Raw genomic sequence first — 22,062 nt, 5'->3', positions numbered from 1 at the left:
GACTTTGGAAATAGAGAACAAATAATTAACAGAATAAGATGATTTCTTATTTCTCCAGAGGAAGGTGGGTTTTAGGCATAAAAGATGCTCCTGGATATTTTTAGTTTGGAAACTTGAATTGGGTATGACAAACCGATTGACCTGAGTACTGCTACTCAGGGGCTCTCTTGGAGAATTACTACATTTTTTGTTTGACTGTGCTTTGCAGATTACATATTATGTAAATGTTACTGTGATTAATAAAAAGTCTGACAAATGGGCATTGAAAAGAATTTAAAGTACCTTAAATCTTTAGGTTGGATGTGTTCTAGTGCATATCTCAGTCTTTTTTTTTTTTTTTAAAGATTTTATTTATTTGTCCGAGAGAGAGCACAAACGGGGAGCAGCAGTCAGAGGGAGGAGCAGGCTCCCGCTGAACAAGGAGCCCAAAATGGGGCTCAGTCCCAATGACCTGAGCCAAAGGCAGGTCATGGTGAACTGAGCCACCCAGGCTTCCCTATCTCAGTCTTAAACATGTAAAAATTAAATGTACGAGAGCACAAATAATTTATCAAGAGAACAAAACACTTGATCTGTACTAAACACTAAATAACAAACTAAAAGTAGTTGAGAGGTTGAGTTTATAAAGTTCAAAAGTGTGGACTTTGGGACAAGGATAAACATAAATGTGGGATATTCTAAAGGACAGATAGTTCTGTTTCTTCTACAAATAAATTGCAAGAAGAAAAAGAGGAAATCTGTTACAAATTTGAGATGTATTAACTAAATACAGTGTGTGGATCTTCAGTTGGAGAAACCAGTTGAGAAGGTCCATCCAGAATATTTGACCAAAAACAATATTTGACATTAAGGAATTTGATTGTTTTTTAAATTATGAAAGTGTATAGTATAGTGTGTCACATACATACTGCATAGTATGTAGTGTACTATATTTTAAGTGAATTTACCTTTTAGAGATACATATGGAAATACATACAGATATGTACTGATCTGATTGCAGGGATTGGCTTCAAAATTAATCCAGGGGGATCCAGGGTAGATGTTATAGATGAGATAGGATTGGCCAAGAGTTGTTAATTACTGACGTTAGTTGATGGTTATGTGGAGTTCATTATCTTTTAGCTTGTATTTGAGATTTTTCATTTAAAAAGAGTCCAAGATAGGGGCGCCTGGGTGGCATAGTGGTTAAAGAATCTGCCTTCGGCTCAGGGCGTGATCCCGGCGTTATGGGATCGAGCCCCACATCAGGCTCCTCCTCTGTGAGCCTGCCTCTTCCTCTCCCACTCCCCCTGCTTGTGTTCCCTGTCTCGCTGGCTGTCTCTATCTCTGTCGAATAAAGAAATAAAATCTTTCAAAAAAAAAAAAGTCCAAGATAAATGCAAGAACATAGGCCAAGACCAGGACTGCATAATATTGTTTCATAAAATTAACATGGATTACAGAGTTCTGTATGATCTGGCCCTATTACCTACCTATATCCAGTGTGAACTCCAGTGCATTCTTCCCCTTGTTTACTGTTTGAGCTCCAGCCACAGAACCTATATACGTATCATTTCTTCTTAAGACACACCACAATCCCCAGTATCTTCTATGTGTCTCCACCTCCCCTTTCCCCAGGACCTCTCATCCTGAGCAAGTTTGTCCATCCATGTCCTGATTTATTCTTTGGAGCTTATTAGGTTAAATGTTTATACCACAGAGAAGTCTTCTAGATCCCTCAATCTCGATCTTATGTCATAGTTATAATCTCTCATCTCACATTTTGCAGATTGTTCATTAACATCTATATTGCCCATTAAACTCTAAGTTTAAGGAGCCACAGTTCTTGTTTGTTACTGCTGTATCCCCAGCACCTAGTATAATCCCTGGTAATAAATAATAGGTGCTTAAATATTTATTAAATGGCACTGGGGCAGGGGCAGGGGTTGGGGGGGAGGGGGGAGAGAAAGAGTTCATGGTGGTTAAAAGTTTGGCTTAAATAATTTGCCAAAATACACAAATCTCTTCTCAATTTCAGAGGTAATCTGGTTTAAGCAGTAGGACAAAAGGGTTAAGTATTCAGCCAACACCGCCCCCCCCACCCGCTTTATCAGGATAAATTGGAAGTTTAGAATTGGCTCTGGTAGATTTGTTTCCTGTTACTACAAACCTCTCTAGAAAGCTGATACAACCAGTTAGAATGACAGATACAAAATGCTTCTTAACCCATTCTCATCTAAGTTTTATTTTACAGCCAAAACATGAAGGATATTTGATGGTAGACTTTCCCCCTCTGTATTTTATTTCCTCTGTCTCTGTAAATTTGGGCAGAGGATAATGTCATTGTAGTTGTTTCTGAATACAGTATCCTCTTCTAATGAGCTACAGTTGAGCGTTGAACATAACCTGTTTGAACTGGGAGGGTCCATTGTACATGGATTTTTTAAAATATACTACTGTGAATGTATTTTCTCTTACGATTTTCTTAATATTTTTTCTAGATTTATTGGAAGGATGCAGTATGTAATAGACATAACATACAAAATATGTGTTAATTGACTGTTTTTGTTATTGGTAAGGCTTCCAGTCAACAGTAGGTAGTTAGTAATTAAGTTTTGGCATTCCAAACCCGCATGTCATTCAAGGGTCAACTGTACTTCAGTTTTGCTATTCAGAGTGGAACTTCTTTAGATGAGTCTGAAGCCCAACACTCAAACTCAGAATTCTGTTGCTAACTGAAAACATCTATTTCCTGTATTTTTCTGTCTTAGAGATTTCTTTGTTTCTCCTCTTTTCCCTTCTTTTGTATCTTTTTTAATCACAGAATTGGAAACGAAGTTTATGCTTACTTAACCTTTTCTAATACACAGATTGTACTTTGCAGTTAGTATTATATCATTTTATGAATGCCACATTCCCATGAGGCAGATGTTGCTGTTATTTCCAGAGGTCAGTTTTCATGTCTGTGATCACATAAAGTAAATAAAAGTGAGAACTTGGCTTGAACCTATATTCCGGCTCTTTCACCTGTTTGTTGCATACTGCTTTTGAGCTAGGTAGTGAATACTTGTATATACATTTTTCTTAATGTGGTTCTCAACAATGTCAAGATTTTCTATACTTGTGACCCTAACTCTTAGCCTGGATACTGTGAATCTAGCAACTGTATGTATGCTCTGAATGTTAGGGATGATCTCAACTTTACTTACTTCTGTTGGCTTTATAAGTCATCTAAAGAACCTGGAGATTTCAGAATCTAGGTGTCTCAGACTTATTACATGCTTGGAATTAGCACAGAACTCTGAAATAATTCGTGTGTCAGTTTTTCAACATAGTGCTGTGTAACTTGCTGTAGACGGTCATTTTACTTTTAATTTGTTAATAGAACTTTTTTTACATAAAGTGAAAGAACTGGAAATCAAAATGAAATCAGAATTGAGGAGGAATTACACCATTCAGGTCTTTTCCTGCCTATTCATTGTTGTTTAATGAGATTCTTAAAAAATTCCTAGATCACAAGGTTGTGAGGTCAAGCCCCACGTTGGGCTCCACGCTGGGACCGTGGAGCCTGCTTGAGAGTCTCTCTCCCTCGCCCCCCCCCCCAATATATATATATTTCTAGACCAGGGAAAAGTAGTATCCACCAGTACTGTTCTACTAGATTAACAGATTTTCCATCTTGGAATAGAACTTAGGTGATTTTATTAAAGACAGCAGTAGGTCAAGTATGACAGGGTTCAATGCCTAGCTCTACTGTTCCTTTTAGGTAAGTCAGCTTTTGCTGTAGTTTATTTTTGAGAAAAAGGAAGTACCAGTCACTGCTGCTTGTTGCTCTGCTGTCTGTGGCAGTACTGTAGGCATCAAAGATAGGGTTTATCACATAGGAAGAGTTGATATATTAGTAATATTGCAAATTCTTTTTTTTCTCTTAGCAGAAATTACATTCCTTAATGCTTTGATTTTAGTGAAATCAGTGGTAACCACCTCTGAGTTAAGGAATTCAGATCATTACCTCTCATGGTGCAATAGAAAAGTTTTTATCAATGCCACCTTTGAGGATTCAATGTATAATTCCTAATTTGTAATAAAAATAGGAGGAGATTGGTTGCCACATTTAAGAGAGGTTAAATCTCCTTACATAAAAGTCCCTGTATTGATGTTTCTCTTCTGCTAATGAAACATTTCCATTAACATTACCATTCAAGATGATTTTAGAAAATTAAAGACAAAAATCACTTTTTTGTTTTCTACATTGGCCAACATGTCAGCTGAACTCTAAATTTTCAAGTGCTTTCCACTATGTAGTTTCAATTTGTTTATAAATATAAGGGCTTTTTTTTAGAGGAAATTATTTTTTGTTCAAGTGAGTAACATAAATATTTTATATTCTTGCATCCTGTAAAATACCCTGAGTTCTGGAAATGTGGTAATACTCTAACAACCCTCTAAAAAGAACCGTTAAAGTATAAATTCACATAGCTAAAAAAGAAATCTATTTCTACAGCATGTACTGTTTTATACAAATAAATACTGGTACATAGCTGGCAACATTAAAATGTATTATTCATGCAGTATTACCAAAGGAAACATTGGTACTGTACCTTCCTGCATTTAGGAAACCAAAATCAATCCGTAATGTAAAATTTCAGTGGATTTTTATGTAGCACACGGAGAGAAAGCAAATTTACCAATAAAATGTTTATAAAAGTGAGGGACAAAATACGAGTTAAAATGAATTCTCAGGCAGTAGCCTGGTCGGTGTAAACAAACATTTTGGTACAAACTGGAATAAAGTAGTACACAGCAGAATAATAGGTTAGAAGGCATTCTAGTGTCCTGCATAAGCAATGAAGTTAAAACAATTACTTCACTAATTGTTAGTACAGAATAAGCAACAGGAAAGAACTGACTCATCTGTGTTGGAATCCATATCTTTTTCTTCATCATTTACAAGGACTACATTAGAAACCAATTCAGTATGTAATTATCACTGTGCAACCTTAGTCACATGTTCTTTTTTGAGGTCTATATGACTAAAATTAAATCAATATCTCTTTGATTTGTAAATTATGAGAGTAATAAATTTACACTTTGAACATTGTGGGGAATCCACTTCTGGTAAACCAAGTTTCTGTGGCATGTTGTATTTGTTACGCGGGAAAAAAGATGAGATGTGAAGATCTTCTTACAGTAGTGTTTTGTGGTGTTCTGCTCTGTCACTGGAATGTGGTAACATCTTCATAGCTACCTCAGACTTGTTAACTGTATACCTTTGCCTAATAGTTGGGCTTTCTGCCCACATTGCTAATATTTTAAACACAAGATACTGGGGCGCCTGGGTGTCTGCCTTCTGCTCAAATCATGATCCCAAGGTGTCCTGGGATTGAGCCCCTCATCTGGTTCGCTGCACAGCGGAAGTCTGCTTCTCTCTCCCTTTCCCTCTCCTTCTCCCTCTGCCCCCCCCCACTTCTGTGTGTGTGTGTGTGTGTGTGTGTGTGTGTGTGTGTGTGTGTGTGTGAGCGCGCGCGCGCTCTCAAATAAATAAAATCTTTAAAAAACCACACAGACACTTTTTGGACAAGGGGTAGGGATATGGCTTCCATTTTTCATTAATTACATTATAACATTGTGGCAAACTTTCCATTGAAAATCACTTCCAATTCTAAACTGTCAAGTGACAGCTGTATTTGTAGAATGAAACCTGTTCATAATTTGGTGCTGTCTTTAATTAGCCAGCTTCCAAAAAGTATTATTAGGAGGTTCAGTTTGTTACTGATATTGAGGAGAATACCTATATAGTGGGCTTGTTAGTTTTTTACTCTGTGAAAATTTAAAAGGGCCTGTTCCTTAATATCAAAGAAAAATAGTACTATTCATCAAAGTTCTTGTGAACTGAAATGTTTTAAGTAATTTTCTTTTCTTTTTTAGTCTCAGACTTTCAAACAGATTTTAAAGTGTTTTGGTTTATTTCTTCCCCCCCCCCTTGATATCAGATGAGAAAGAAAAGAATTCTTTTGGTTAAGATGTATCTAAATTCAGAGATAGCAAATAGGTTTCATCTTTCTTGCCAATTAAGAGTGCTTGGTGTCCTGGAACACTGTCATGAGAAGGCTTATGAGTTAAGTTCAGGATCATTGGGACAGACTGCCAGGATTCTTTGTCCATCAGGGGTGACTAAGGAGGAAGCACTGTAAATTTGCCAAGAAATTTTCTTTCATTTTCTTTAGTTTTCAACATTAGGGTTTTATTTAGGCTAGCCACTGTCAGTTGTTAAAACAAATTTGTCTGTGAATAAACTGTCATTAAATGAAGATTGTGTTAATTTTACTAATCACTTTTTGTCTTTGAATTGTTTTTACAATATTTTACTTCCCTTATACTTTGTTTTCTTGAAGGCTTAGAATTTGGAAAAAAGCCACAGGCACTGTATGGTTCCTTTACACATAAGAGTGACAGGAAGTAATGAGGTTTGAGGGGAGTTTATGTAGGAAAAGTGTAGTGTGTAATCTGTGTTAGGAGTAGTAGCTAAGGAGGTTTATTGGAGTAGCCCAGTGGTGATATGGTAGATGGACATTTGGTGCTGTGGTAGCTTCGGGAATGAAGTGAACTTTTATAAAATCAATGGATGGGAAGGTGAACCTCGGAGTGGAATGAAAGTTGGAAATTTGATATGCAGCTTAACTAGCTTTGCATCTTATGAAAAAGGTGGGGTCATTTTTATAGTTCAGGAATGATGCAGAGTTAAATTTAACCTCTTGGGGTTCTTTCCTGAATTTGGGCTAGAACTAGACCTGCAGCTAACATTAAACCGGATAATTACACTTTTTTATTGAGAGAGAGAGAGAAAGAGAGGTAAGTGGTGGCGGGGGGAGGGACAGAGGGAGAGAGAAAATCTTAAGCAGGCATGGGCCAGGCCTGAAATCATGACCTGAGCCGACATCATGAGTCAGATGCTTAACCGACTAAGCAACCCAGGCACCCCAGATAATTACAGTTTTTTTTTAAAAGTATCTTTACATCTTGTACTGATTCCATCAAGGTTAGGGAACTATAAAATGTCTTCTTTCTAAAAGAGAAATAATTGGATAATACTTTATCACAGTGGTTGGCTCGAATGGCTTTTTTTTGGACCATATTAAATAAAAGTAAAATATCATTGCTAACCTTGGTATTAATTATAATGGTATAACTCATTTATAACCCTACTGTGGTTAAATGTGTTCTCTCATTATTGACCTTATGGTTTTGTGGGTTTTTTTTTTTTTTTAAGATTTATTTATTTTAGAGAGAGAGAGCGCGCAGGAGGAAGCGGCAGAGGGAGAGGGAGAGAGTCTTAAGCAGATGCAGATGTTGAGCAGGGAGCCTGATGAGAGGCTCAATCTCACAATCCTGAGATCAGGGCCTGAGCTGAAACCAAGAGTCGAATGCTTAACTGACTGTGCCACCCAGGTGCCCCGACATTATATTATTGTTGTTGTTGTTGTTTTTATCTCATCAGTAGACTATGTTAAAGTTCACCTATAGCCATTTAAAATCCTCAGTAGTGAGTATGTATATCCTGATTGGAGGTGGGGCTACAGTCAGTGTGATTGCTGCTTTCTTGGAAAAGATTTTATGGAAGATTATGAAATATTTTGATTACAGAATATACCAGGTGCCATATACCCCCTCTAATGTTTAAGGAATGTTAAAATGTTGTCATATTTCTATCAGACTTTTTGTTTTTATTTTTATTGTAATTTTTAAGGTTTTTTTTTTTTAAGTAGCCTCTACACCCAACATGGGGCTTGAACTCACCACCCCCACCAAGATCAGGAGTCACACGCTCCACCAACTGAGGCACCCCAGACTTTTTGTTTTTAAAGAGGAACCACACATTACATTATAAGTAGAGCTAAAATCCAGCTTCTTCATTCCCCTTCCAAGAGGTGTTGAGGACCCTGATCCTAACTTTGTTGAGTATCAGTTCTGTGCATGTTTTTATACATTTACTATTTATGTATTGGTAACAGTCCTTATTGTATGTTTATTCTTTTTTAGTTTTCTTACAGTTTTTCCATTCCATATTGTTGAGATTCAGTCATGTTGATACATATAATAATAATAATTATTAATAAGTAGCATTCCATTAAACTCTTTTACTACTTGTGTGTATCTCAAACGACTTCTCAGTTTATTTCCCTACTTCAGCAAACTAGATGGTAACTTTTAGCTATTACATACTCTACTGCAGTAAATCTGTTTCTTCATGCAGATATGCAGATGTTGTTCTCAGAAATAGAATTTCATGATGGTTGGGAATTCACATTTTTCTGTCTAACCAAGTATTTCCAGGTTACCCTTCAAAAGCAGGCGTGCCAGGTTTTATTACCGGCAGTGTATGAATTGCTGTTTCCCACATCTTACCAAAACTTGGTTTTTTCAGTCTGGGTTTGAAATAGCTTCCTAGTATTTGAACTGATACTAATATTTTAACCAAAATCAAACAAGGTATGGCGTATTTTTATGTATTCTTTGTCCATTTGGATTTCTCTTACATGAATTTTCTATTTATCGTTTACTGGATTGTCCATTTTTTAACCTCTTTGTTCGAGTTCTGTTCTGTATTCTGATATTTAATCTTCAGTTATATGTGTTACAGTTATCTTCTACCAAACAGCAGCGGCTTGCCTTTAACTTTATTAAATCTTTTGTTGTGTGTTGAAACTTAGCTAAAATGTTTTTTGTGTCTTATTTAAGGAACCCTTCCATAGATACTTTTGTTTGGCTTTTCTGATTTAGGAATTCTAAAATTACGGAATTATATGATGAAGAAGAGAACTAATTTTACTTTTTTCTATGTAAAGAACTGGCCATTTCAGTACTATTTATTGAATAGTTCAGTCTTTCCCCACTTATAATGGATGTCATCCCTTTTATATATCCAGTTCTAAGTTTGGGGGCTTTGTATTTTGTCTCACTGGTCTTTCTGTCTTTCTAGATTGCTTTAATTGTCAGGGTTTTACATTAAGTCTGTAGTGCCATCATATTTTCTTTAGATTTCTCTACTGTTGGCCTTCGTTTCCTTGTGAATGTTTGGATCTTTTCATCTGCTTCCATTAAAAACCCTGTAGGGAATTTGAGTTAGAATTTATTTGAATTTATGCACATGTGAAAATTGCCATTTAAAAAAATTGTATCTCATTTATACAGGTCTTTATGTTTTCAGGTTTTATTATTTTTCTCAAAATCTTGTATGTATAATGTTAGCATTAGTTGGTATTGTGAATGGTGCTTTTTATAAAAATGAATATTTTCTACTTGTTGACACATACCAACACTTTTTGAGTTTTTGTATGCCAGTCTTGACAGTTTTGCTTAATTCTCTGCTTTAATAATTTGGGTGTCTTTTGGATTTTCTGTGTAGATAATCTTTTATGTCTTATGTTAAAGTAGAAAATAGTTCTCTCTTCCCTGAGAAATTTCTGTCCCCTGAGAATATTTCTGTGTCTCCTCTGAAATTGCCGCAGGCTCAGGATCCTGGAACGCAGTTTCAACTAGTTAATTTGGGAGGTATCTATATGTGAAATTTTGTCCATGTGTGTCTTGTGATTGACAGACATACATATATACATACATAAAGTCTTGGGTTTTTCTTGGCACTAGAGTAGGCAACATAAGGGCCTTTAGGTATTAAAATCCTCCCATTCCCATTGGGTATAAATGTTGCTGCTACTCTTGAATTTCACTGAGTTTATTTCCTTTTAGGAGACGCAGGTCAGAATGGAGATGGGCGGCAGACCGAGCAGCGATTGTCAGCCGCTGGAACTGGCTTCAGGCTCATGTTTCTGACTTGGAATATCGAATTCGGCAGCAAACAGACATTTACAAACAGATACGTGCTAATAAGGTAAGAGATACATGTCTGGTCTTTTTCAGCCCAGCTAAAAATTAACCATTATCCTTTTTTCCCCATCCCTCAATAACTCTTAACTGTGTCAAAGAAAAGGGTTTAATACGATCTGATATAGTGGTTTAATTTGTTTAAAGGCCTGGTGTTGTTTAGAATAGTGCAGACAACACTGTTTGAGTATAATGGTAAATTGAACATGTGTTTAGAACAAAACAGTTCCTGTATTTGGGCTAATAGGAAACTTAAGAAAGAGACTGTATAACGTAAGCCATTGATGTAACTCAGTATTTGTATATTTATGGAAAAGCAGTGATGACCGAGGATATCATCTTGCTGTTTTACTTAGATGCATTTCTGTTTTATCACTAAGGTTCCCTTGCTTTCTTAAGGAAAAATAAGACTTTTCCTGAAAGACTGTTCTAGTGAAATTAGACATTGGTGTTTGGGATTTTGGTTTTTCTGTGTCCTCTGATCTACAGAGTCCTGATTTTTACCATAGAACTTTTATCTTTGATAGTGACACTGGATAGTGACTATTACTAATACTTAAAATTTTTCTTTTTAAAAATCAACTTAGAAAAGAGTCCCTTACTCAGTGTGGGTTTGACTGAGGGATAAATGTGCATGGAAAAGACATCCGTTTAGCAAATAGGTGAGTGCCTACCGTGTACCAGGCGCTGTTCTCTTTAGAGGGGTCAGTGGTAAATAAAAATCCTACTTTTGTGAAGCTTACATTCAAGTTTTTTTTCTATTAGCTAGCTGAAGAGTCTACTGCTCTTAAAAATAAGTGTTGCAACATTTTTTTGTCCTGCCTTAGTGCTGGTCAAAGCCTTCAGAAAATTGCTATACTGTGTGGACTGTATACATTAAATTAATTAGTAGGCCAGAAGTTAAAGGATGACCAACTGACAAGATAAAATGACAAGAGTTTGAAGTTCTGCAGCCTCCCATATATGTCATCTAAGCTTTTATTCCAGAAATTCACTGGAGTGCTCTTCTTGTTTTTTTGGGAAAACATTTTTATTGGCTACATTCTATTACCTTTCTTGGCGACTATTTTAATTACGCCTTTATTAAAATTATAAAGTATATCATAATAAACATCTTTAGCTAAGACGTATCATGGATACTTTTATGTTCTTGATGCATACTTCGGAGAAGTATTTTGGCAACAGCTTCAGTTTACAGTCTCACTAGCTGTGTGTGAGATTTTTCCCCCCTAAGATTTTATTTTTTAAGTAACCTGTACACCCAGTGTGGGGTTCAGACTCACAACCCAGAGATCAAGAGCACATGCTCCACTGAGCCAGCCAGGCACCCAGAGAAGATATTCTTACTTTACTTTTGGTTCCTGTTTTATTCTTTAGCTCATAACTCAGCAGTAATGACAGCAGTTTGGGGAAACTTTCAAAAGTCTTACGTATTTCTAAATATCTGGAAAGTGGTTATTCTGGAGTTTTATCCATATATTGACTCTTCAAGAATTTTATTATTCAGAGCATAATATATTAAATGCCAGGCTTGGGGTTGATAATCTTTTGTTCTAGTCCTGTCTTTGCTACCATATAGCTATATAAGCTCGGGAAGAAAAGTCACTGAACCTTTCTGAGCCTCCGTTTTCATGGTCTGTAAAATAAGGCATTCAAGATAATATATTTTCTTGGTCTGCAGTCTGAATAATGTCTGTTACAAAATTGTGATAGGAAGAATAAAAGTTGAATGATAATCCTAATAAGTAATATGTTGAAAATCGACAGCTTTATTAAATATTTATATTTCTACAGTGTCTGTTTAAAATAAATGTTTTAGTTTCTTGGGGCTGCCATAACAGCACAAATTGAGTGGTAAGTTTAAAACAACAGGAATTAATTTTCTCATAGTTCTGGAGGCTAGAATTCTAAAATCAAGGTATAGGGAAGGCCACACCCCCTTTGAAGATTCTAGGGAAGAATCTTTCCCTCCTTCTAAGCTTCTGGTGGTTGCTGGTAGTCCTTGGTGTTCCTCCGTTTAAAGCAGCATCACTCCAATTTCTGCCTCTGTCCTCATTTGGCCATCTTGTCTCTGTGTGTCTGTGCCCACATTTCCCTCCTAAAAGAACACCAGTCATATTGGGATTTAGGGCCCACAGTAGGGCTCATTTTAACCCAGTTACATCTGCAAAGACCCTCATTTCAAATAAGGATAACATTTATAGGTTTTAGGTTGCATAAATTTTGGAGGGATACTGTTCAAGCCTGTATAACATACAAGCAATAAAATTTACCCTGAAGATAAATGAACATGTGTCCGGTCTCATATCACTATAATAATAGAAGTCTTTGAACATTCACTATGTGCCAGGCACTGTGCTAAGCGTTTTACTATTTACAAATGTAAAGGTAAACCTGTGGAGGGTAAGAGAAGTAAGCAGTTTGTTCATGGTCAAGTAAACATGTGAGCGCAGAGCTGAGGTACAAGCATTTGTTGCTCAAGTTAGTTGTTTCTAAGAGCTTGCACACTTTTTGAATCATTAAAATGGGAGAGGTTTTTACTGCCTGTGCTTTGGTAAAGTGGATTGATGTTCCCATTTCCCATCCTGCTCCAAGATCTGTTAGGATTGCCTGGGTAGTACAGGCCTTTTCATGAGATGAATCTAGGTTTGGTAGTCAACTGTAGAGTTATAATTTGTCTTAGATGGGGGAATTAGAGAGTGAAGCTTTTTCTTTTTAAGGATTTCCTTTCTAACATGTTAACCTTAATTTTCTTAAAGTGACATATTAAAAAAAGAAGAAAAAGAAAGAAAGAAAGAATGAATGAATTTGAGAACTACCACTAGTTGATTACTAGTTTCTTTTCTGTTACAAATGAAGTATTAACTTCCAGGTTGAGAGAATCTTGAGAGTTTCTTTTGGGAGTAGTGATTCCTGTTGCTTTCTGGAGAAAGGATACAGTGTTTAAGAACTCCTCTGTGCACTGCTCCTTACTATTTTAATTTTCATGTTCAGTGAGCTTTTTTTTTTTTTTTTAAAAGATGCTCCCTTGCCTTATAGAATGAGAAAGGAAAACTGTGTACCTGGAGTGTGTACACAGACAGGTATGTTCATGTATGTTTAATCATAGAGCAAATCTTACTGCTTACAAGTTTGTAAGAGGCAGAGCTAAATTTGAACTCAGAGCCATTTATCTAATTCCAAAGCATTTTTTGGTCTAACACTGCTGTTCTGTCATCTTCCTTACATGTCTCAAGCATATTTATTGAAATTTCATACCTGTTAAATAAAACTGAGGGGGAAAGCACAGGGACCAGGTGGGTTCTGTTGCTAAAGGAGACTTCTTAACACAGTCTTCAACATTCTAATGTCTAATACAAAACATAACCGTTTTTCTTTTATCTCTTCTGAGTGATCTGTGAAATTACACAGCAGTTGCTAACTAAGGATGGACATATTATTGGGAGTGAGAGGCGGAAGAGCATTGAAGTTTCTGGATAGAAAAGGAGCTGAATGGAATAATAGAAGCATAGAAATACACCTTTGTTTTCAAGAGTGATATAAAGCAGTTGACATTCACATCTTACAGGGTTATAAGGCATTGTGGATAGCTATGTCTTGTCTCGGTAACCCGGGATGGTTCCTGTGGAACTGATCTTCAGTGAAATCACTGATTTATCTTAAGATGGGTAAGGAAGATTGACGTACTCAGAATGAAAAGGGGAGGGAGTATGTGAATTGCATCTTAATTCTGTATTATAAATTAAGAGGTGATGTTTTTTAATCTTGTACTTTGACTCCATATATTATATGAAATTGGTGAAATAGAAACAATTAACTCAAGTCTAAAACTTTTTTATTTTTTCATTTTTGCTTTCTTTCTTTTGCCCTGTTTTGTAATCAGGCTTAGCATAATTCCTTCTACCAATTCTTCCTTTTTCGATTTTGGTTCATATTCTTTTTTTCTTCCTTTTTTTGACTTCTATAGGACAGCTTTGTGTTTCCACAGAGGAATAATTTATAAGGATATGTTATGACTGCATGCAACTATGACCCATCTCAATTCCTTGGATCCTTGTGTAGGAGTTTTCTAGACCTGGGGGCCTACACATGATTCTGGTTTTGACTTGAGCAGTGGTGAAGGATGGGGAGACTCTCCCAGTCTTTGTATCTTGGCCTCTGCTGGTTTGCTGTCTTACGTATTTCTAAATATAGAAATAGAGTGCAGTAATAGCCCTGAGATGCCCACTCCCACTTAATCCTCACACTGTCCTTTCTTCTTCAGCATTTTACACCTTCTAATGTACTACATAAAATTTGTTTATTCATCTTGTTTATTATCTGTCTTCCCCAATATTGGAATGTAAGCACTTTCAGGAATGGGTTTGGATGGGGATACAGGGGGGTGGAAGGATATGTCTCTCCTTTCCTGTATGATGGCTTGAGTTGAATGAATGAAAGAACAAGAGTAGTTTGACTCAGTCTTTAGGCCCAGGTCTGCAGTTGATTGGCCTGTTGACATGACCTTCAGCCTCCATCCTCTCTGGGTCTATAAAATGATGGGGAATAAATGGGCCCTACCAGGTCTTATATTATAAGTCTCAGGAGAGTGTCCTTGTTGTCTTTCAGAGAGGTGTTTATTTTAAGAAATTATTCAGTGGTTTAAGGAAAAAGTTCTCTCTCTCTGGAAAATAATGGCTGTTATATCCTGACTTACCTTCTCACCTAAAAAAAAATTGAGGGAGTAACTTTATACCTGGTAATTGGATTATTTAGGCTTCTGGCTGTAATTAATATAAACTTAATATTCCTGTTCAGGGAAAATAAAATTTAACCTAAAACTCAAACAGTTGTTACACATTTCCTTTCTTGATGTATGATTCTGCTAGTGAATATGGGGGATTGAAATATATTTGTATTTTGTCTAAGTCTTTAAGGGGCTTAACATTAGTTAATAAAATAAACAAATTGAGGCAATAGTAAATAAATTGGCCCAAGGTTTTGCTCTGGAAATGAGAATCGGATACACAGAATGTAGGACATAATTCCAGTGCTTTAGGAACTCTGGTAATGTAGATAAAACAAGTAGGGTTAGTTAACCAAGGGAGGAGATGGGACTTGGATTTGACAAGCTCTTTGAAAGGATGAATGACATTTTGGATAAATGTATTTTTAAAGGGTAGAATCGGGCGCCTGGGTGGCGCAGTCGTTAAGCGTCTGCCTTTGGCTCAGGGCGTGATTCCGGCATTCTGGGATCGAGCCCCACATGACTTCTCCGCTGGGAGCCTGCTTCTTCCTCTCCCACTCCCCCTACTTGTGTTCCCTCTCTCGCTGGCTGTCTGTCAAATGAATAAATAAAATCTTGGGAAAAAAAAAAGGTAGAATCAATATGAACAAAGGACATAAGAGCAGGTAGTATTGTAACCTTTAATTGCCTTTATTTACCTAGTAACTATATTGTAATAACCCCCCTCTCAATGGCAGCAACCTCATATACATGCAGATATTTTCTGGGAGATAATGGGACCGGTGTAACTAACCAGGGCTCTTAAGCAGGGAAGATGTTGAATGCACTATTTTAAGAAGAGAATAGTGTGCAGGATAACTGGTTTTTGCGAATAGTTTTTACTTTGATATGGTTAAGTTTATGAAGTCTGTTTTATGCTGTGATTGAGAGAAGAAAATATTTTGCAGCAGTTCTTTTAGCCAGAGAAATTTCAGTTAGAAAGCTAGGGCAAATGTTTCTTTTTTTTTTTTTTTTAATTTATTTATTCGACAGAGATAGAGACAGCCAGAGAGAGAGGGAACACAAGCAGGGGGAGTGGGAGAGGAAGAAGCAGGCTCATAGCTGAAGAGCCTGATGTGGGGCTCAATCCCATAACGCCGGGATCACGCCCTGAGCCAAAGGCAGACGCTTAACCGCTGTGCCACCCAGGCACCCCTGGGCAAATGTTTCTTAATGGTCTTTATGCCCTTTCTGAGGAGTTTCCACTTCATTTTCTACATAGGCTAGTCATAGTCTTATCTGGGATATGTAAGTGTTGTTTCTCTTTTTTGGAGGTGTTGGGAGGGTTGTTGTAAGTGTTTTTTTTTCTTCATTTTTTTTGGGGGGGGGACAGGTAGATTTCCATTGTTCGTTCTTAATACCAGCCCTCCCCCTTCCCCATTTCATCTCTTTGCATCCCCTATTTCATGGAGACTTTTGAGTTAGAAAGGACCCCAGGAATGGATCATGTGGTTCACTGGCTTACAAGAGTCTGTATCAGAATGGCTAGGGAGCTTAAGTTGATACAGTCAAAATCTTTAGGTCCTGAAATCTGTATTTTAGGATGTTCACTGCGGGATTTGATGCTGAGTCAAGACTGATCAAGTCTAATATGTTTCAATTTAGAGGTTGCCTTAGGATTTAACCAGTGGAGCTTTTTAAAAAATGTAGAATACCCAGCCCTAACCCAGGGACTCAGAGTAGATTTGATGTTGAAGCTGGGCAGGTACAGCTTGGTAAGTTTCCCCAGGTGATTCTAATACAAAATTACCATTAAGAGAGTCCTATCAGGCAGCTCTCCTTATTTTCTAGATCAGAAAAGGAGAATCAAAGACACACAGAAAGCCCTGGTTACTTTCATCCCAGTCTTTCTGTTACACAGTGTCAAAACTAGGCTTTGGTTACCTCTGAGTTCATGGTGAGATTCCTGTGTGTGGCATTTTGTCGGTTCTACACTGTAAGACACTGTAAGCTCACTTCTGTTTACCAGGCTGGGTCCTTGCTGACTGGATAGGATTTGTGGAATCGTTTTTTAAGTTTCTTTTTACATTTTTTTATTTCCTGGGATGAATGTGAGATCTGACTTTGAAATTGTGAAGCAGGAACCTAATCTGGAGTGTTATTTCTGCTTATGAGAAACAGGTGCCTTTGGAACAGTTTTGTTTAAGTTCTTGGTTTGTGATATATTGTAGGGACTAGACTTTTCCACCTTTGTTCCATGTAGTAGTTTTGGTTGCTCAAATGCAGTTGGCTTGTCATGTATATTTGTAGCACTTAAGGTGGTCTTTAAGCCACATATGTGATCGAGTTACCTAGAAAAACTGCATTGCTGCTGTTTATTACGGTATAGTTTAGGTAATAATACAGTCTAAAGTACCAAACTCCGCTAAAGAGTCCAGATTAAAAGATGCTAAAGGTAACAAGCTTATGTAGGTCACAGCATTCAAGTGGGAAAAGGGGGAAGCTTGGGTCTGATTTAGGCCTTACTCTTTGCTGCAGCTAGGCTTTATGTTGAAATAACTCTCGGGAAAGCAAAGATGTATTTTTGTTTCAGAACCATAGGAAAAGGGAAAAGGGCTTTGGTAAACCAGTCCCCTACCCCTAACTCTTGTGCTGTTAACTCTTAAATTAAACTTGTGACTTATGATATGACTCACTTATGCTGCTTTTCTCTCTGTCTTGCAGGGGCTGATAGTTCTTGGAGAGGCACCTCCCCCGGAGCATACAATAACAGACTTATTTCTTCCACTTTGTTCTGAAGTGAAGACAGATCATGGGAATGATAAATTGGTAAGTATAAAAGGCAGAAAAGGGGGAATAAATGAGAATTCTGGGGGTTGCATCAGTACACAGTTTATTCTGTGTAACAAGGATCCTGGCTTTGGCTGAAGGAGGGGACTATATCCCCTTTTATCACTTTTGGCATTTCAAGGCCTGAATTCCTGAATAGAGCGGCACAGGGCTCCTCCTGCAGCTATGTAGTTGACCTTGATTTCAAAAGCAGCTCCTCACTCAAGACAACACAGCCAGAGCAAGTGTGGCATTGTGGAGTATTACTGAGAATCAGGAGACCATGGGGCTCGGATATTTTGACAAGAAAGACAGCCTTCCTGGGCCACTACAAAATGAAAAGGTTGGACTAGAGGTTTCACTCACAGAGATGTTGAAAGAGCTCTCTCTCAGTTACCCCATTTAATTCTGTAATGAGGGTAAAGCTGTCATATTCTATGATCTTCCATATCCTTAGAGCCTAGCCCACATCTTCCTTTTCCATGATTCCTTTTCTTTCTCTGTTTCTCTCAAAACCCAAATTTCTTTAACTTCTGAATCCCAAGAGCACTTTTTTGTTTCACTTTTTTCCCCCCGCAGCAGCTCATTAGCTTTTATGAATATTAACATTTCTTGATTTAAGTAATTTGTTAGAAATTCCAGGGGAGGCTAGAGTGCTGGATCTTTAAATCCTGCATTAAACCAGCTACTCTCATTGCATTGGCAAATCAACAAAGCTCGTTATCCTTTATTATTATCATTTTAAGCAGGAATTCACGTGATATGCTGGAAACTAACTTTTCTAATGAGAGAACTTAAAGCCAGGGGTAAATGTGAGGACATTAAGAAATTAATGTTTTTGGTTTTTTTAAAGATTTTATCTATTTATTGACAGAGCACAAGTAGGCAGAGCAGCAGGCAGAGGGAGAGGGAGAAGCAGTCTCCCCACTGAGCAGAAAACCTAATGCGGGACTCGATCCCGGGACTCTGGGATCATGACCTGAGCTGAAGACGGACATTTAACCGACTGAGCCACCCAGGTGTCCCAAGATTAATGGTTCTTAACTAGAAAAGGGTTTAAAGAGTAGAATGCCAGATTTTTGCTAGTATTCAAGTCAATAGTGTAAGTTCATTATATGCTATCTATAGAATTATTTTTTACAAATTATTTGTGAACTGTTTTAGTGATTGCTCTAGCCAAGAAAAAAAGTTGTAAGTATGAGAAAACATGGGTAAGGTCACCTGGTGCTTGGTGGTATGAGGTACAGGAAATGTGAGATTTGAGGCAAATGTGATTGGGAGTGAATTTTGTAAAGATATTTATATATTTGTATATTTAGGATTTCCAAGGATTTTTGAACAACCTCTTGTAGTCAAGTTTTTCTCACCTCAATGTTTGTGAAGGATAGGACATGACAGTGTCTCGTTGTGTTTCTGATTCTCGTTGTATTTACACATGTTCACATATGTGCATGTGTGTGCACCCCTTAGAGATTTGTCCCTTTTCCTTCCCACCATTTACTTGCATGAGTATGCTTAGTATTAGATCATATGATTCTTGAAAGTCAAGATCATTTTCCTCATGCCTAATATGTCAACTGCCAAGCAGAGTTTTCCCTGTAGGTTTGTAATACATTGTAGGGACTGGACTGTTCACCTTTGTTTCATGTTGTAGTTTTGGTTGCTCAAATACAGTTGGCTTACTTAGAGTTATATTTGTAGCACTTAAGGTAATCCTTAAGCTACATCTTTAATTTGCCTCTTTGTTATCCAGATTCTTTTCTGAAAAGTGATGTATACCTTGTCTTCAATTTTGTTTTAAAAAATCTTAAGTCACACTTGACACAGGGGCAGCTGTAACTTTTCATACTCACATTTAACCATCCTATTTTTCGTTTCTATTTTGCTTATTAATTTTTTTCCATAATGGAAATATTTATTGCCCCCCCCTTTTTTACGCCTCCCTTTCAAAAAACATTTGAAGACTTGTGGTTTAAGAATAATTATGTCAGAGGTGTTTGTTTTGTGCTATGTTGTTCATTTTTGTATTTTTGTTTATGGGACTCAATAAAGGCCGAAGAGGATTTTTTTTTTTAACTATTAAGATACAGTTTCAAGAAGTTAAACACAATTTTCAAGGAAATAACATTATGACTTACTGATTAAGGTGAGAATGATGAGTGCTGGAATGAGGTTACTCAGTAGCCTCCAAAACTTAAAATACCCTATGAGAATAATAAAGCCATTACCTTTGCAGTTATGTTTTCAACTAGACACAGATCAGTTTTAAGTCCTCAGTGTTCTAAAAATAAACATCCAACTTGAGGCATCTGAGCCCTAATCAGGTATAAATAGTAAGTAAAACAAAGTTAAGTAATTTATTGAGAGTTATATGACCCTAGGAGGGCTTGTTTAGATGATGTTCAAGTGTTACACTGAAAGGACACATAATCATCTTTTTGCCTTATTTACAAACTGAATGAGTGTTTCTTGACTGAACCAATATATATCTGCTTTGGTTATGAGCACAGTAGAGATATTGCGGAAACTGAATTATTTTGGAGACTGGATACATGGGTGAGCCTTTTTAGAGCCGTAGAGACAAGCAGGAAATGTTCCCTGAGACAGAGTGGGTTTTTATACCACAGAGTAGTTGGGGAGAAGAAGGGAGAAACTCTTAATAAAATGCCCCTTTAAAAAACAAACAAACTTCAGTCTGACTTACAACTCAAAGGCAGTTTGAAAGGGTAGAATATGTGGAGGAGAGAAACTAAGGGCTTTGCAGGTGCTGATAAAGTCAACTGCTGCACGAATAAATTCTGATATGAAATAAAAAAACCTTCTGAACAAAAAGGGTGTGTTCCTCGAAAGAGGAAGTGTATAAAGCTGTTGAGAGCTGTTCTCCCATGTTCTAAAACATGTCCTTTCCTTCTTTCTCCTCCCACTTCCCTCTCCTCCCACTTCCCTCTCCTGAATAAATAGTAGTCCCCTTTTCCCCAATTATGAATAAATGAGTGAAAAGAGCTAACTTGGAACCTATATGCGTATTAGTAGGTAGGAAGAATGCATTTTATAATTATCAGAGAAAGTCAAAATTTCAGACAGAAAACACTCTCAGAGATGAGGGCCTCCTCAATCCATTTGGTACAGGGTTTTTAGAACTCGGCTAGAGAGTCACAATCTCATCGGCTTTCATATTGTCAGAGGTTGGAGGTCACCCTTGCCAAGTAGCTAGAAATTGAGGGAAGGAATAATGGCAAAGAGGGAGTCGTGAGGGTGGAGGGCTTAGTCTCAAAATCTATGTAAATCCCTCTGAGATCCTTCGCTAATCGAACCCCTGAACTTCACATGTTCGATGAGTTTTGATAGAGCCTAGTAGAAAGCAACATGTGGTAGGCTGAAAGAGCTGGGCAGAGAATGTAGTCACTGCCCCAGAATTGTGGAGTTTGAATTCTACTGTGACTTGGTAAAATACCTTGGGTCTGGGCCTTACATTGAAACCAAGGAAGGCTCATGCTTTAGGATTTAAAGACTTTCCCAGGACTAAGGGACTCACCATAGGATTAAGGAAAAATCCAAAATAGGCTCTAATATGTTTCTGTGAAGGCATGAAACTACAAAATCAAGGTCCATGTGGTTTCTAACCAAATAGAAATTTGCCTCCTAGAGCAAAAATCAACATGCTTTTGGGAAAATTAATTGAATCCAGAGTTTGTAACATATCATATACAATATATTACACAATAACAATTTATTAGATCTATCAGTAAACAGAAAAAATGTCTTCCTTAGTCATGAGAAAAAAACAGTAGAAACTGATCCTGAAATGGCCTAGATTGGGATTAGGAAATAAGAATTTAAAAGCATCTAATAAAAATAATGTTTGAGGGGCGCCTGGGTGGCACAGCGGTTAAGCGTCTGCCTTCGGCTCAGGGCGTGATCCCGGCGTTATGGGATCGAGCCCCACGTCAGGCTCCTCCACTATGAGCCTGCTTCTTCCTCTCCCACTCCCCCTGCTTGTGTTCCCTCTCTCGCTGGCTGTCTCTATCTCTGTCAAATAAATAAATAAAATCTTTAAAAAAAAATGTTTGAAGATTTAAAGAAGATAGTAAACATGGGGGAATCTCAGCAGAGAGATGAAATCTAGAAAAAGAATCATATGGAACTTGTGGAACACAAAATGGAGAATTGAAAAGTACAGTATCAGAATAAAAAGTGTACTGGTATACTAAACAGCAGGTTGAAAACTTACAGAAGAGAAAGAATCATGGGGCTCCTGGGTGGCTTATTTGGTTAAGCATCTGACTTGATTTTGATTCAGGTCATGATCTCCTCAGGGTCCTGAGACTGAGCCCCACATTGGGCTCCACGCTCAGTACACAATCTACTTGTCCCTCTCCCTCTGCCCATTCCCCTGTGCGTGTGTTCTCTCCTCCATGGCCAGTATCCCCCACCAAAGTGGTACATTTATTGCAACTGATGAGCCTCCACTGACACATCACAACCACCCAAGGTCCATGGTTTACATTACGGTTCACTCTCGGTGTTCACATTCTTTGGGTTTGGATTTGTATTTGATTTTGAAGCACTTAACCCAGCGCATACAATGTATGACTTTGTAAAAGTCTGTATGAATTTCCATGACACATCACCCCTCAAGGGTCTTAGGTAAGAGTGACTCTATTTCC

At 37.4% G+C, this 22,062-nt stretch overlaps 1 protein-coding gene across 1 annotated transcript in view; it reads left to right on the top strand.

Annotated features, from left to right (window-relative positions):
• KANSL1 (KAT8 regulatory NSL complex subunit 1) overlaps positions 1–22,062 on the top strand; it is a 168,540-nt gene that overhangs the window by 105,873 nt on the left and 40,605 nt on the right. Inside the window, 2 exon segments of the mRNA XM_011235065.3 lie at positions 9,727–9,868; positions 17,291–17,395. Coding sequence (XP_011233367.1) covers positions 9,727–9,868; positions 17,291–17,395 — 247 coding nt within the window.

This window comes from Ailuropoda melanoleuca, chromosome 13 (genome assembly GCF_002007445.2).
Source record: "Ailuropoda melanoleuca isolate Jingjing chromosome 13, ASM200744v2, whole genome shotgun sequence".
In the NCBI taxonomy this organism is placed as follows: domain Eukaryota; kingdom Metazoa; phylum Chordata; class Mammalia; order Carnivora; family Ursidae; genus Ailuropoda; species Ailuropoda melanoleuca.
The sequence above is the reverse complement of the archived record's forward strand: the minus strand, read 5'-3'. Positions and strand labels throughout refer to the sequence as shown.